The sequence below is a fragment of the Gymnoscopelus braueri genome (genome assembly GCF_963280865.1).
Source record: "Gymnoscopelus braueri genome assembly, chromosome: 23".
NCBI lineage: Eukaryota > Metazoa > Chordata > Actinopteri > Myctophiformes > Myctophidae > Gymnoscopelus > Gymnoscopelus braueri.
In genome coordinates, this window is record NC_137625.1 from 25,281,477 (window position 1) to 25,295,536 (window position 14,060).

At 40.5% G+C, this 14,060-nt stretch overlaps 1 protein-coding gene across 1 annotated transcript; it reads left to right on the top strand.

The window, feature by feature from the left end:
* Nucleotides 1–70: 70 nt before the first annotated feature.
* Nucleotides 71–11,634, top strand: LOC308079602 (optineurin-like; the record flags this gene model as incomplete). The annotated part of the gene is made up of 15 exons (XM_080421152.1): nt 71–79; nt 1,029–1,190; nt 2,260–2,414; nt 2,808–2,955; nt 3,291–3,445; nt 3,839–3,986; nt 4,320–4,474; nt 4,864–4,981; nt 7,138–7,250; nt 7,632–7,781; nt 8,555–8,639; nt 9,036–9,194; nt 9,970–10,112; nt 10,637–10,719; nt 10,808–11,634. 15 exons carry the CDS (start codon nt 71–73, stop codon nt 10,924–10,926), a joined length of 1,902 nt encoding a protein of 633 aa, XP_080277278.1. The 3' UTR covers nt 10,927–11,634.
* Nucleotides 11,635–14,060: the final 2,426 nt, after the last annotated feature.

Here is a 14,060-nt window from a genome sequence, read left to right on the forward strand (position 1 = left end):
GTTGTTAGAATGTTTCAAAAATATACCAACTATTCAAAAAAAAAAAAAATAGCCAATCTACAAGCTCACTATGCGTTGCGTATATAGGTTAAAGTGCTTATAATGGCTTAGTAGTGCCCTAGTTGTTTCTTCTGGGCTTGTAAGTAACCTCGCGTCACCAGTCTTTCCACCTCGGAGGAAACTGGGCTTGTAGTCCTTGACCTGGTTGCTTGTTTCTCTCACAACATCTGTCAACACTGGGTCCTTCGTTTAGCGCCAGTTTTAGACACAAATACGCTTCACACAGCAGCTGAGCTGAGCGGCCTTTATCTGTCACGACTCTGAAGAAGTTGTGCATTGTGCAGCTAACACCGAAACGTTAGTTGTTGTCTTGTATAATTGTTCCTTCAATAAAGAGGCTTCAACTAGAGCTGCCCCAGTGTTATCCTCACGTTTATTGCTGCTTGTGTCCCTCTGCTGTGACGCACCAGACCTACCTCTACTTGGCTGAGGAGCGTTGAAACCATAGATATATATAAAGGCTAGATGACTCACCCGCGCTGCTGGCCAATGGAGTACAACGTTGCCACATGGCGGCCATCTTGGGACGGTCATTCATAACATTATGTCTATGGGGCATATACTTTGAAATAACCATAGCGTGCTCAATTTTCAAACGGTTTGGTGTTTTGTAAACACCAAAGATGTAGTTATGACACTGCATACTTATAACCATGTTTTTTATTTATTTAATAAAATTAAGTATGCAGTATCAAAACTACATCTTTGGTGTTTACAAAACACCGAACCGTTTGAAAATCGGATGAAAATTGAGCACGCTATGGTTATTTCAAAGTATATGCCCCATAGACATAATGTTATGAATGACCGTCGCAAGATGGCCGCGGTTGAGCTACGCTTGCAACGCCCCCTTGAGCCATCTAGCCTTTATATATATCTATGGTTGAAACTCCCTTTCATCTGTTCCTTCTGCCGTTATTATTTATTTTGCCTTGATTTCTTTGGTTTAACTGGGATTTCATTTCCAGGCAGCATCGGCCAATCAGAGTGCAGAGCTGGACGCACTGCGTGTCCAGGTGGCTCGGCTGCAAGCGGAGAAGAACGACTTGGTGCCCATGAACTCTGAACTCCAACTCAAGACAGGCCAGGGGTCACCAGATGACTCCTTCATAGAGATCATAACGTTTGAAGTAAGTAACACACACACACACACACACACACACACACACACACACACACACACACACTGGTACCACCCACTCATAAAACACGCAGGCAAATTCTCCTTCTACAGCACTGCCACCCAGGTTTGGAATAGTCTAATCTCTCAAGAACAGATTCTGCTCTGCGTTGGAATCTGTCGTGAAGGCTCGTCATAACATGTACGCACTGGGCTACAAGTGGGCGTGCCTTCAGATCAGGAAGCAGGCCGCGCTTTACCCAATCAAGTGTAGTGGGCGGGATTCACGTGTCCGTCGATCTTTCCCCCTCGAAACAAACCCAAACTAATTTAACAATAGCGTCACAAAACCACAGAAAGATATTCACATTTTAACTTACTCTTTCATCATAGAAACAAGTGGGCTTATAACCAAAACGATCCATGTTCTCTGGGAGAAGTGGTGTTAGTGTTCCGTGTAGAAATATTGTTAGTGGGAATGAAAACATAGTGGCACCACCGGAAGTGAAAGCTGAAGGCAGACCAAAACCCCGGTTTCCTTTGCGCACGGGTGCTACGTCGCCATTGTCCCAGAGCCAGTGAGAGATAGTACAAACAGCAGAGGGCGCTGTTTTTCATTCTCACTGGCTCTGGGTTCCCAGATTGGGAATAGTCTAACCCCTTCCCTCAAAAAGTGCAGTTCGCTGGGCTTATTCGCTGGGCTATATTCTGAAAATTCACCTTTCAGGAGGCAAAAAAAGGAGGTAGTACTATTTTCCCATTAGACAGACGACCCCCTGTTTTGTACATATAGCTTTTTTATTTTTTTCCTCTGCTTTTTTTTTATTTTATTTTTTGTTTGTACTTAGTGTTATCTTTTTCTGTATTTTTGTATTGATATTTGAACTGTGGTGCCACTATATATGACTATGAATTGAATACCAAAGACCTCATTGGAAACAAGACCGCAAGGACTGAACAGACCTTTTAGACAAAGTATTTTAAATGTAACTGTGCTGTTTTACATTTTTGCCTAATAAAATATTCAATCAGTCAACACACACACACACACACTAATGTGTTCCTGCTTGGATTTTCAGGATGGCGATGCGGAGGGTCTGAGGGATGCATGTGGAGGTGAAAGGTGTGGTCGGCAGGACTTGAGCATGAGCGCCTCTCGGCTGGAGTCTGAGGAATTGACCGTGAGCCAGCCCCTCCAGAAATTGGAAATTGAGCTCCAGGCATCTCAGGCCAGGTAGGCCTAAGGTTTTTGAGTTGCCTAATTTTTTATGTGATATATTTAACCACTTAAGTCTGATTTTATGCTTTGTAGTGCTTTGTGAATGTGGACACAATGTGAAATCCTGACCTGAGTGTTAATTTAACTCTTGAGAGTGTGCAAATGGACCTGTTAAGGGTCCGTGGCCTAATGCATATCAACCTGGGGGTCCTTGAAATTAAAAAGGTTGAGAATCACAGTTGTAGATCAGCTATTTTGTGAAAAATTCTGATTATTTTTTTACATATTTGCCTACAATGACATGAAAACAGCTACGCCTGGTTGAAATTGGTTAAATGGCCTATTTCTGGGCCTATAGTGTGTAAGTCTGGAACACTGCCTCATGTACCTTTTTTTTTTATACTGTAGGATCAGGGAGTTGGAAGAGAAGAGTTTGGTGGTGCAGTGGGTCATTGAGAGCTCAACACAAACCCCTTCCCTCAAAAAGTGCAGTTCGCTGGGCTTATTCGCTGGGCTATATTCTGAAAATTCACCTTTCAGGAGGCAAAAAAAGGAGGTAGTACTATTTTCCCATTAGACAGACGACCCCCTGTTTTGTACATATAGCTTTTAATTTTTTTCCTCTGCTTTTTTTTTATTTTATTTTTTGTTTGTACTTAGTGTTATCTTTTTCTGTATTTTTGTATTGATATTTGAACTGTGGTGCCACTATATATGACTATGAATTGAATACCAAAGACCTCATTGGAAACAAGACCGCAAGGACTGAACAGACCTTTTAGACAAAGTATTTTAAATGTAACTGTGCTGTTTTACATTTTTGCCTAATAAAATATTCAATCAGTCAACACACACACACACACACTAATGTGTTCCTGCTTGGATTTTCAGGATGGCGATGCGGAGGGTCTGAGGGATGCATGTGGAGGTGAAAGGTGTGGTCGGCAGGACTTGAGCATGAGCGCCTCTCGGCTGGAGTCTGAGGAATTGACCGTGAGCCAGCCCCTCCAGAAATTGGAAATTGAGCTCCAGGCATCTCAGGCCAGGTAGGCCTAAGGTTTTTGAGTTGCCTAATTTTTTATGTGATATATTTAACCACTTAAGTCTGATTTTATGCTTTGTAGTGCTTTGTGAATGTGGACACAATGTGAAATCCTGACCTGAGTGTTAATTTAACTCTTGAGAGTGTGCAAATGGACCTGTTAAGGGTCCGTGGCCTAATGCATATCAACCTGGGGGTCCTTGAAATTAAAAAGGTTGAGAATCACAGTTGTAGATCAGCTATTTTGTGAAAAATTCTGATTATTTTTTTACATATTTGCCTACAATGACATGAAAACAGCTACGCCTGGTTGAAATTGGTTAAATGGCCTATTTCTGGGCCTATAGTGTGTAAGTCTGGAACACTGCCTCATGTACCTTTTTTTTTTATACTGTAGGATCAGGGAGTTGGAAGAGAAGAGTTTGGTGGTGCAGTGGGTCATTGAGAGCTCAACACAAACCCCTTCCCTCAAAAAGTGCAGTTCGCTGGGCTTATTCGCTGGGCTATATTCTGAAAATTCACCTTTCAGGAGGCAAAAAAAGGAGGTAGTACTATTTTCCCATTAGACAGACGACCCCCTGTTTTGTACATATAGCTTTTAATTTTTTTCCTCTGCTTTTTTTTTATTTTATTTTTTGTTTGTACTTAGTGTTATCTTTTTCTGTATTTTTGTATTGATATTTGAACTGTGGTGCCACTATATATGACTATGAATTGAATACCAAAGACCTCATTGGAAACAAGACCGCAAGGACTGAACAGACCTTTTAGACAAAGTATTTTAAATGTAACTGTGCTGTTTTACATTTTTGCCTAATAAAATATTCAATCAGTCAACACACACACACACACTAATGTGTTCCTGCTTGGATTTTCAGGATGGCGATGCGGAGGGTCTGAGGGATGCATGTGGAGGTGAAAGGTGTGGTCGGCAGGACTTGAGCATGAGCGCCTCTCGGCTGGAGTCTGAGGAATTGACCGTGAGCCAGCCCCTCCAGAAATTGGAAATTGAGCTCCAGGCATCTCAGGCCAGGTAGGCCTAAGGTTTTTGAGTTGCCTAATTTTTTATGTGATATATTTAACCACTTAAGTCTGATTTTATGCTTTGTAGTGCTTTGTGAATGTGGACACAATGTGAAATCCTGACCTGAGTGTTAATTTAACTCTTGAGAGTGTGCAAATGGACCTGTTAAGGGTCCGTGGCCTAATGCATATCAACCTGGGGGTCCTTGAAATTAAAAAGGTTGAGAATCACAGTTGTAGATCAGCTATTTTGTGAAAAATTCTGATTATTTTTTTACATATTTGCCTACAATGACATGAAAACAGCTACGCCTGGTTGAAATTGGTTAAATGGCCTATTTCTGGGCCTATAGTGTGTAAGTCTGGAACACTGCCTCATGTACCTCTTTTATACTGTAGGATCATGGAGTTGGAAGAGAAGAGTTTGGTCATTGAGAGCTCAACACAAACCTCCCTGCAGCTTGAGAAGGGGACAGACGGGAAAACCCAACAAGGAGAAACTGGGAAGGAAGAAAAGGTATATACTAGCAGTAATGGTACATTAGTAAAGCAGTTGTGATAATGGTGGCGGTAGTAATAGTATTAGTAGTGATAGTAAAATTATAGGGGGTGTGACTATATTTCGTCGACTAAAACTATGACGAAAAATGTTCGTCGACTACCTTTTTTCACTGACGAAAACTAAATAAAAACTAAATAAAAACTAAGCTATGACGACTAAAACTAAGACTAAATATATTGACAATTTCGTCAGCAAATAAAAACTAGACTAACATTTTAGTGAGGGTTTAGTGGAGAAGAGATCCAGTAGAACTAAGACAAGTTATTTTATGTTTGGTTTCGCTCGGGTGTGGCGCTTGCAACCAAGTGTAAAATCAGCCATTATGACGCCATCAAGGCACCGGCAAAATACATTTTAGTCGACTAAATCAACTGTAGATTTAGTTGACTATAATCTTATGATATTTAGTCGACTAAAACTAGACAAACAGTAAAACATTTCAGATGACTAAAATATGACTAAAACTAAATGGAATCTTATTCAAAAGACTATGACTAAAACTTTGATTGATTGATTGACATTTTTATTAGGCAAAAGAATGTAAAACAACACAGTTACATTTATAATACTTTTGTCTAAAAGGTCCGACCAAAAAAGTCCTTGCGGTCTTGTTTCCGTTGGGGTCCTTGAATTAATTTCATAGACATATATAATAGCAACCAAACAGTTCAAATCAACATAAAAAACAGAGAAAAAAATACCACTATGTACAAAAAAAGCCTCATGAAAAATAAATAAAAAGTATATACAAAAAAAGGGGGGGGGGGTCATCTGTCTACAGGGAAACTGGTACTACCTCATCTTATGGCCTCCAGAAAGATGAGTTTTTAGGGCCGTTTTGAATGAGCCCAACGAACTGCATTTTTTGAGGGATGGGGTTAGGCTATTCCATACCTCAGTGGCCGTGGTGTAGAAGGAGAATTTGCCCATGTTTGTTTTATGGGTGGGTGGTACCAGATTGTTGTTTACGCTCCCTCTAGTTTCGTGACTGTGGGTGTCACTAACTTTTTGGAGGTATTTTGACAGATAAGCGGGTATAGGGGGCATTTCGGGCAAATCTGCATTTACAATTTTGAAGACCAGTCCCATTTTTAGTTGTTTAACCCTGTCTTCCACCCTGAGCCAGCCTAGGCTGGTAAAGTGAGTGGGAGAGAGGTGGGTCATGGGCCCCAGTCCGAGAAGTAGTCGAATCAGTTTGTTTTGGGAGGTTTGAAGCTTAGTCTTCAGTGACACTGAGGTGTTGGAGTACCAAGAGGAGCTAGCATAGTCAAAAAGGGGCTGAATCAGGGCCCCTGAGAGGATCCTGAGGGCCTGAGGGTTGACAAAAGAGGAAACTCTGCCCATATATCTGGTTCTCAACTAAATAAAGATTTGCTGTCAAAATCAACACTGGGGTGTGTAATGATGAAAATCAAATCTGTAGTAGAAATGCGTGTTTGTAATAATATTTCCGGATCAGTGCTGCATGATTATGGGTACAATTATTATCCTGATTACTTTGATATTGTAATTACGATTATTGATGATAAAATTGGATTATTTTAATTACATTTATTTTACAATTTTCTTAATATGTCTTTGGTTTTTGTGCTTATGGGTACCATATACCAGATGGCATGCACAGTAATAGTCTCTGTGTGATTATTGTTCTTCTGTGGTCTGAATCATGGATGGACGGATGGGTTGTACAATGTTCTCACATATCAAGTTTTGTGTAATTGTGAGGAGACGAGGACGAGGTGCAACAGCTGACCTAATAAGATGTAATGTTTGAAGTTTCATGATTACATAATCGTGAAACATTGATTTTGATTTGATGATAAAAAAAGGAAAGGGCACTTCAGCACGTGAAATGGGGCTGAGCGATATGACTTGAAATCAATTATTTCAAACGTAAAAAAAAAAAAGAACTATAGTGAAACTAGCAGATCTACAAGTGTTTATACATACGAAATAAAACAAATATAAAATAAAACCTGCTTGTCGATTTTGTTATAATTTCGAATTGCCTAGGCCTAATGTGAAATCAAGCTGCAAGGACAAATCCCAGAGAAACGCTGTCCTATCGATGACTTGTTTTGACACAATTAGATGTTCTTCTTGTGGTTCAGGCTGCGTCCGAGGTGGAGGATCTGAAGTCTCAGATGGCACTGTTTAAAGAGCTGCAGCAGGCTCAGAGTAAACTGGGAGAAGCAGAGGGTATGAAGAAGAAACTCCAAGACAGGTAAGACCGCAGAAATGGACAAGTAAAGAACAAACCTTTTCATTCATACCAATGCTGTTCATCTGTGTCAGACACGCAAGAGGGGGGGGGGGGGGGGAAGTAATCGATCCACATGGGACTTACTGCTTGATTAAAGTATATTCATTATGCACATGCCCATTGCCTGCATTGTTCAGTCTTTTAAACCAGAAGAGAAGATTTGTGTTAAAAAACGTTTTTTTCTGCAATTGTTGTCTACAGTTGTTAATAACAGTTATTCGACATATCGGTATATTATTATTTCATAAACAATATTCAAGGCGGGGTTGTGCCTTGCACCCATTGAAGTTCTGCTTATGGTGAACTGTCACTTCTTTCATTGCTTTCTCGCTCTCTCTGTAGATGTCGAGAAGTGGAACAGGACGTGGTGACTCTACGTGCCCAGCTGGTGGACAAGCAGGCAGTGCAGACAGAGAATGACAGGCTAAAGCTGCAGCTGGACAGCATGCAGGCTCAGAGCCAGCTGGAGCAAAGGAAGACTGGCGAGGAGAGGTGGGAGAGAACACACACACACACACACACACACACACACACACACACACACACACACACACACAGGCAACCACTTTCTGACGTTTGTAGGTCGTTGGCTATTTAAAAATATTGCTATTAACACACCCATATTCCTTTAGCGTGTCCGCTTCTCATGCTGTATCTGAACCATACACATGAGTCTTAAGTCACCAATAATAATAACACAAAATACAAATAATATATCTATAAATTCACAAAGCACGTATGTCTCCACTGGCTTCTCTGATTGGCCAACCAGTTTTGGCAGATCTTTGCTTCACGTTTGTGCTGTTGCACCCATATAAGTGGTAGTGTGTACAATCGAACTCCATTACAACTCCAATTATGGAGATCCTATTTAGTTAATCGGTCCTGTGTACTCCGACAACAGGTACTGACAACAACTGCAATGGGTATTGCATGCATTCCCAACTTGCATCGTTCCCGACTTGCATCGTTTCTGAGTAGGCCAGTGGTGTTTATATAAATAACTTGTTGATTTTAATATCCAACGTTCTTAGTACTGGGGTAATGGGTACCACACTGGGTACTCTTAACAATGAGTACAACGAGTACTCTTGACAACCGCTACAACAGGTATCGCATAACTGGGTGAGGCATGCATTCCCAACTTTTCCGACTTACATTGTTCCCAACTTGCGTGGTGTCCGAGTAGGTCAGTGCCCGAATGCCACCGGTCTTGTTAAATAACGATAATTCATCCCACCAATAATCCCCATTCTCCATCTCAGGAACAACCTGGCGCAGCTGAAGGATGCCTACACCAAGCTCTTTGAAGACTACAACGAGCTCAAAGAGGAGAAGAAAAAGAGAGAGGTGACTCTGTCCACAGCCAACATCTACACTACATCTGTTATAATGTATTACATGTAAATATCCTCTACCAAGCAAATAGACAACTTCCAGTATTGTGCAACATTGCTTGTGTGGAATTGGTATGGCTGTCATTAAAATGCACAAAACCTTATCAGTAAAACTCATTATTTACTTGAGACTTGATGTATGAAGAGAATTTGGGACTTGGATTCTAATAACTTGAGACTGGACTTGATTACTTTTAAAAGAATGGTCTTAAATAACGTATGTGAGCAAGTTTGACATGGTTAGAATAAGTTCTAAAAGTCTTTTTTTTATATATTTTCCGTTAATTAACCAGCCCTCTTGAGAACTGACTTAAAACTCAAACGAAGTTGTCTTGATCATACCTTCTAGACTCAGATGGCGCCCAAGGAGGCATTGGATGACATGCAGGCCCGGCTGGCTGCAGCAGAACAGGCCCTGGCTACTAAACAAGAGAAGATGGATGCCATGAAGCAGGAGATCTTCCAGAAAGAGAAGGAGCTGGAGACCATCTCTGTCTTCCAGGCCCAGGTGTGTGTGTGTGTGTGTGTGTGTGTGTGTGTGTGTGTGTGTGTGTGTGTGTGTGTGTGTGTGTGTGTGTGTGTGTGTACTTGTATTACTATCCTTGTGAGGGCCAGATGTTCCCACATGTATAGTAGAATTTGAGAAATGGACATTGTGACGACCATTGTCCTGGTCCTCACAAGAGAAATTGTTGTTTTAATGGTTAGTTTTACTATTTGGAAAATATTCAATTGGGGGTTAGGATTAGGCGTTTAGGGGTTGGGTTTAGAGTCATGCCTGATTTATACTCTGTTGAGAAAGACAAACGTGTGTCTGTGCGTAGACATGCCTTTAGCGTTCCCCAAATGATTAAAATGTAAGGAAAAACCTGACTGTTGGTTAAAACAGAAAAGAATTGCACATACACAGGCCAAGAAGGAGCGCTCCTCTTAAGCCTAATTTTATGCTTCAGCTTACGATGGTGCCATGCTTCTAAAATGGCTGATCTACAAGCATCACAACGCGCTGTGAGCTTGTAGGTCGGCTATTTTAGAAGCGCCACACTGTCGTGTATAACTCGGGCTTTACCTTGCCCTAGGAAAAAAAGTAAATTGAAAACAGTAGCACATCCATGTAATGTTACGGTTGAATATTGTAAACAAGACGTTGCTGATACATGCTGTCCTAGGTGTGTGCTATGCTAATTGAGTATTTTACAACGGGACTCAGCCATTCAGAATCCAGGACTAGAACTATCTGTTTTAGAAGAATAAATAACTTGCTGTGGCACTTCTGTTTGCAGGCAGAGGTGTATTCATCAGACTTTTATGCTGAGCGTGCAGCCAGAGAGAAGATCCATGAAGAGAGGGAACGCCTGGCTGCTCAGTTGGAGTTCGTAAAGAAGCAGAACTCCCAACTTCAAGAGGAAATGGATTCACTGGGCAGGTGTGGCTGAATAATTTATGTTTTGGCAAAGAAATTGTCGTGCAACATGGGACTCAACATAAATCACATAATACATTTTCTTTTGTCTAGTGGCAAAATATTACGTAATATATCATGTGCTCAACACCTTGTCACCGAAACATCAATTACGCTTAAGTGAGCACTTCACCCATTTTCAACCTATCTTGATATAAATGGTATTTATAATGCTTAGGAGTAGTTCACTCAAATAATTACTTATTTTCTATCAATTACACACCCCATAAAGCCTTGCATTCATGGAGATGTTTTGTTACATTCCTAAGCCCAAAACTGCCGATCTACAAGCTCACACGAAGCGTTGTGAGCTTGTCGATCTTATATTCTTTGGCTAATGTTCCCCCCATAATATGGATGCTGGGGTTCAATCAAGTGGTTATCTGCCTTCTCAGCTTTCCTGCTGTCTGTCTTGATAAAATATCCATGTATTTTTATGGAACCAATGATATGAAGACAATACAGCCATTCTCTTATCTTCTGCATAGGCAATCCCTGAACGAGATGCAAAGGAGACACGTGCCACGGGGAGGCAATCCACATGGGGGCGCTGGTGCACAGGGTGGAAGAGGTAATGCTGTGTGTACATCAACATGTTTTTTGATAGGCCAGTAGCAGGTACAGCAAAGGTCCTAATGAGCCCCTCTGACTCTTCTCAGGTGACGGCAGAGAATGGCAGCAGCAGGTGAACATCCCGGAGCATGCCTGTCCCAAATGCAACGAGATTCTACCAGACCTGGACAGTCTGCAAATCCACATCATGGATTGCATCATCTGAACTACTGTCTCTGTCAAGCCCAGAGACAGTAGAACACTGTCTCTGCCCCGAGAACACCATTCAAAACCCAATAGAACACGCCGGCCGCGTCCATTGAGTTCTATAGTGCGTGCCAAAAATCCTGAAGGGGGCGTCAACAAGTGTCATTTTGTAGCGGCGGACATCTTTGTGGGGTATAAACAGGTTGACTTAACATTGCCCCCCACAAGTATGTCTGCAGCTACTATGCCACGCCCCCCGTGGTGACGGCAAGTTGGCACGCACTATAGAGAAGTGGTGCCATGTTATATTCGGTTCCTCAAGCTGTAGAGTATCTGAACTACAACAACTTGTGCAATCCTAAGTAGCACCATAAAGTAATAGGAAATCCAGAAATGAAAATTCTGTCATCATCTCCTCACCCTCATGCCAGTTGAAACGGGTGAAGGTTCTTTTTGGGTCCTCCTTGAAGGGGTTCCACGGGTTGTTCAAATGTATTCCCAATTTTAAAAAAAATTACACATTTTGTTGGGGCCGGAAGACCCCAGAGATTTGTGTTGTTAAATTTTAACAACACAAATCTCTGGGGTCTTCCTGGCCGGCCAAATGCATATCAATTTGGGTGTCCTCGACATGAACCACTGTTCGTGTCATGGAAATGTGCGTCTGTCAGAGGCTGTCAAAAATAAGCAAAACATTTACATTACACCAAATTACACCATTAAAATGCATGTATTTGACCCTTAAAGGGATACTTCACTTTCGGGCCGGGGACACATTTAAAAAAAATATTAAAAATAAATGAAAAAAGTTATGGAAAATTCATGGCCCCCTCACGACACGCAGTGTCCTACTAATGTGTGAGGGGGCCATGAATTTTCCATAACTTTTTTCATTTATTTTTAATATTTTTTTTAAATGTGTCCCCGGCCCGAAAGTGAAGTATCCCTTTAAGCTAGCTGAGTAGATGATGATAATATATTCATTTTTTGGGGGGTTGACTATTCCTTTAATATATAAGTCTTCCTCTGCTTTGAACTGTACCTCTTTTCTGATCCACAATCCTTTGATATTGGAACCGGGCAATCACATGGTTCATCTCTAAATGCTTGGTAGACGGTAATATACATTAAAATGTGGTCTGGTATTGGATGAAGGATAGAAATAAGTATAAGTACTGACAAGTGTGTGATTTTCTTTTATGTGTAGCCTGTACCCACACTTACAGATTATTAATCAGCCAAAGTTGAACCTTTTACAGGTTAAATATTGAATAATTAGCTGGGATGCTCTGAGATCTTTGGAGGTGTGTTTATTTAAGAAAATTCATTCTGTTTTCTTTGGCAAAAGGAATATCGTGTTCAATATTTCCAATATTCAGGTCTATCTTAGTGGTGGCAAACAGCCCGTAGGCACTTTAATGTTGCGATTTGTCTTTCAACTCTTGTTTACCTAGTAGCAACATAAAAAAATATGAACATACTGTATTAAGCTGATTCTGTTAACCTACAGTATGTGTACTGTATATTACTGTACATCACCTTATGTTCTAGTGTGTTAACTGGCACATCTTTCTACCAAACATCTGCTTCGTAAGTTAAGTTGTCTATGACCTTAAATTCTGTGCTTTAGTTTTATGAATATAATAAAAACAGTTTTCAAATATTTGCTGTCTCTGTCTGACAAACAGCACAGGATGTCAACATGAATTGATTTTTGTGTAAATTAAATACATGGTAATGTTACATACTGTACCATATTGACAGTGTACAGCAATATGGACATCATCTATCAAATACAAAGTTATATTTATTCATTACAATACACTTGTGTGTTAGATTATTTAATATGGCACATATTATAATATATATTATAAAGTACACAGGTATATTAGGTTTAATATATTATGTATCTCTATTCATTCGTTTTTACTGTCTAGTAGGGCAGTGGTCTCAACCTTTTCAGGCCGTGACCCCCCCCCAAAATAATCATTTGAACTGAGGACCCCCAAAATAATCATATTTAATCTGGAGACCCCCCCAAAATAATCATTATATTTGAACTGGGGACCCCCAAAAAATAATCATATTTAATCTGGAGACCCCCCCCAAAATAATCATTATATTTGAACTGGGGACCCCCCCCCCAAAAAAAAATAATAATATAATATTTGAACTGGGGACCCCCCCACCCTGACAATAATCATTATATTTGAACTGGGGACCCCCCAAAAAAATCATATTGGAACTGGGACCCCCCCCCAAAATAATCATATTGGAACTGGGGACCCCCCCCCCCCCACCCTGACAAGCTCTTGGAATTGTAGGAGTTGAGGCATTACTTTTAGTTAGACTTGGTTCCACAGATAAATATTTTGAAAATAGCAGATCTCTAGCGTCTAGCAGATCGCTTGTAGATCTGCTATTTCCACGATTTTCGTCCCTTGAGGCTCTTTATTATATTATTTGAGAACTTGGCCAATGTTTGATCAGTATAGTTTGTTGATTACTTTTGGCATAGTAATGGTCATTGTTTCTTGTATTTTTTTAGGTACTAAAAAGGATTTAAAATTACTTAAATTGTAACTTCACTGTCATCTGGAGACCCCCCCCCCCCCCCCCCCTGAGAACCACTGTACCAAATAATTGACTGTACCCTTTTCGGGTTAACACTAGCGCATAGTTGTCTGTGTGTGCCTGACAGTTAAACCGATTACCGATCATAATCTGATCATAATCAAAATGTTTTGTTATTTTAAATTTCTTTTCCTGATAGTTAATTTAATTTTAACTATCAATTTAATTAGAGAGAAATGAGAATGCAAAGGAAAGCGGACACACACAGTATGCAGTTTTAATCAGGCAAATCGAAAACAACCTACAATTCAACAACACAACGGGGTCCTTCCAGTGTTGCCATGTCCGCTTATTATAAGCGACTTATGATTTGATTTTCTGTAAAGTTGCTTGTAAATATTGGTTAGTTGCGCGTTGCGTTTTTTGGGCTTGTTAGTGTAGTAGTTACTTATTTGGGCTTTTTTTCCCCCACAATTTCATTTTATTATTTCAACCATATATGTTCCTGTCATGGACCGCCAAATTAATATGTATTTTGTCCCCCATCTGAAAATGTTTTATGCCAGGGAGCCGCATGCC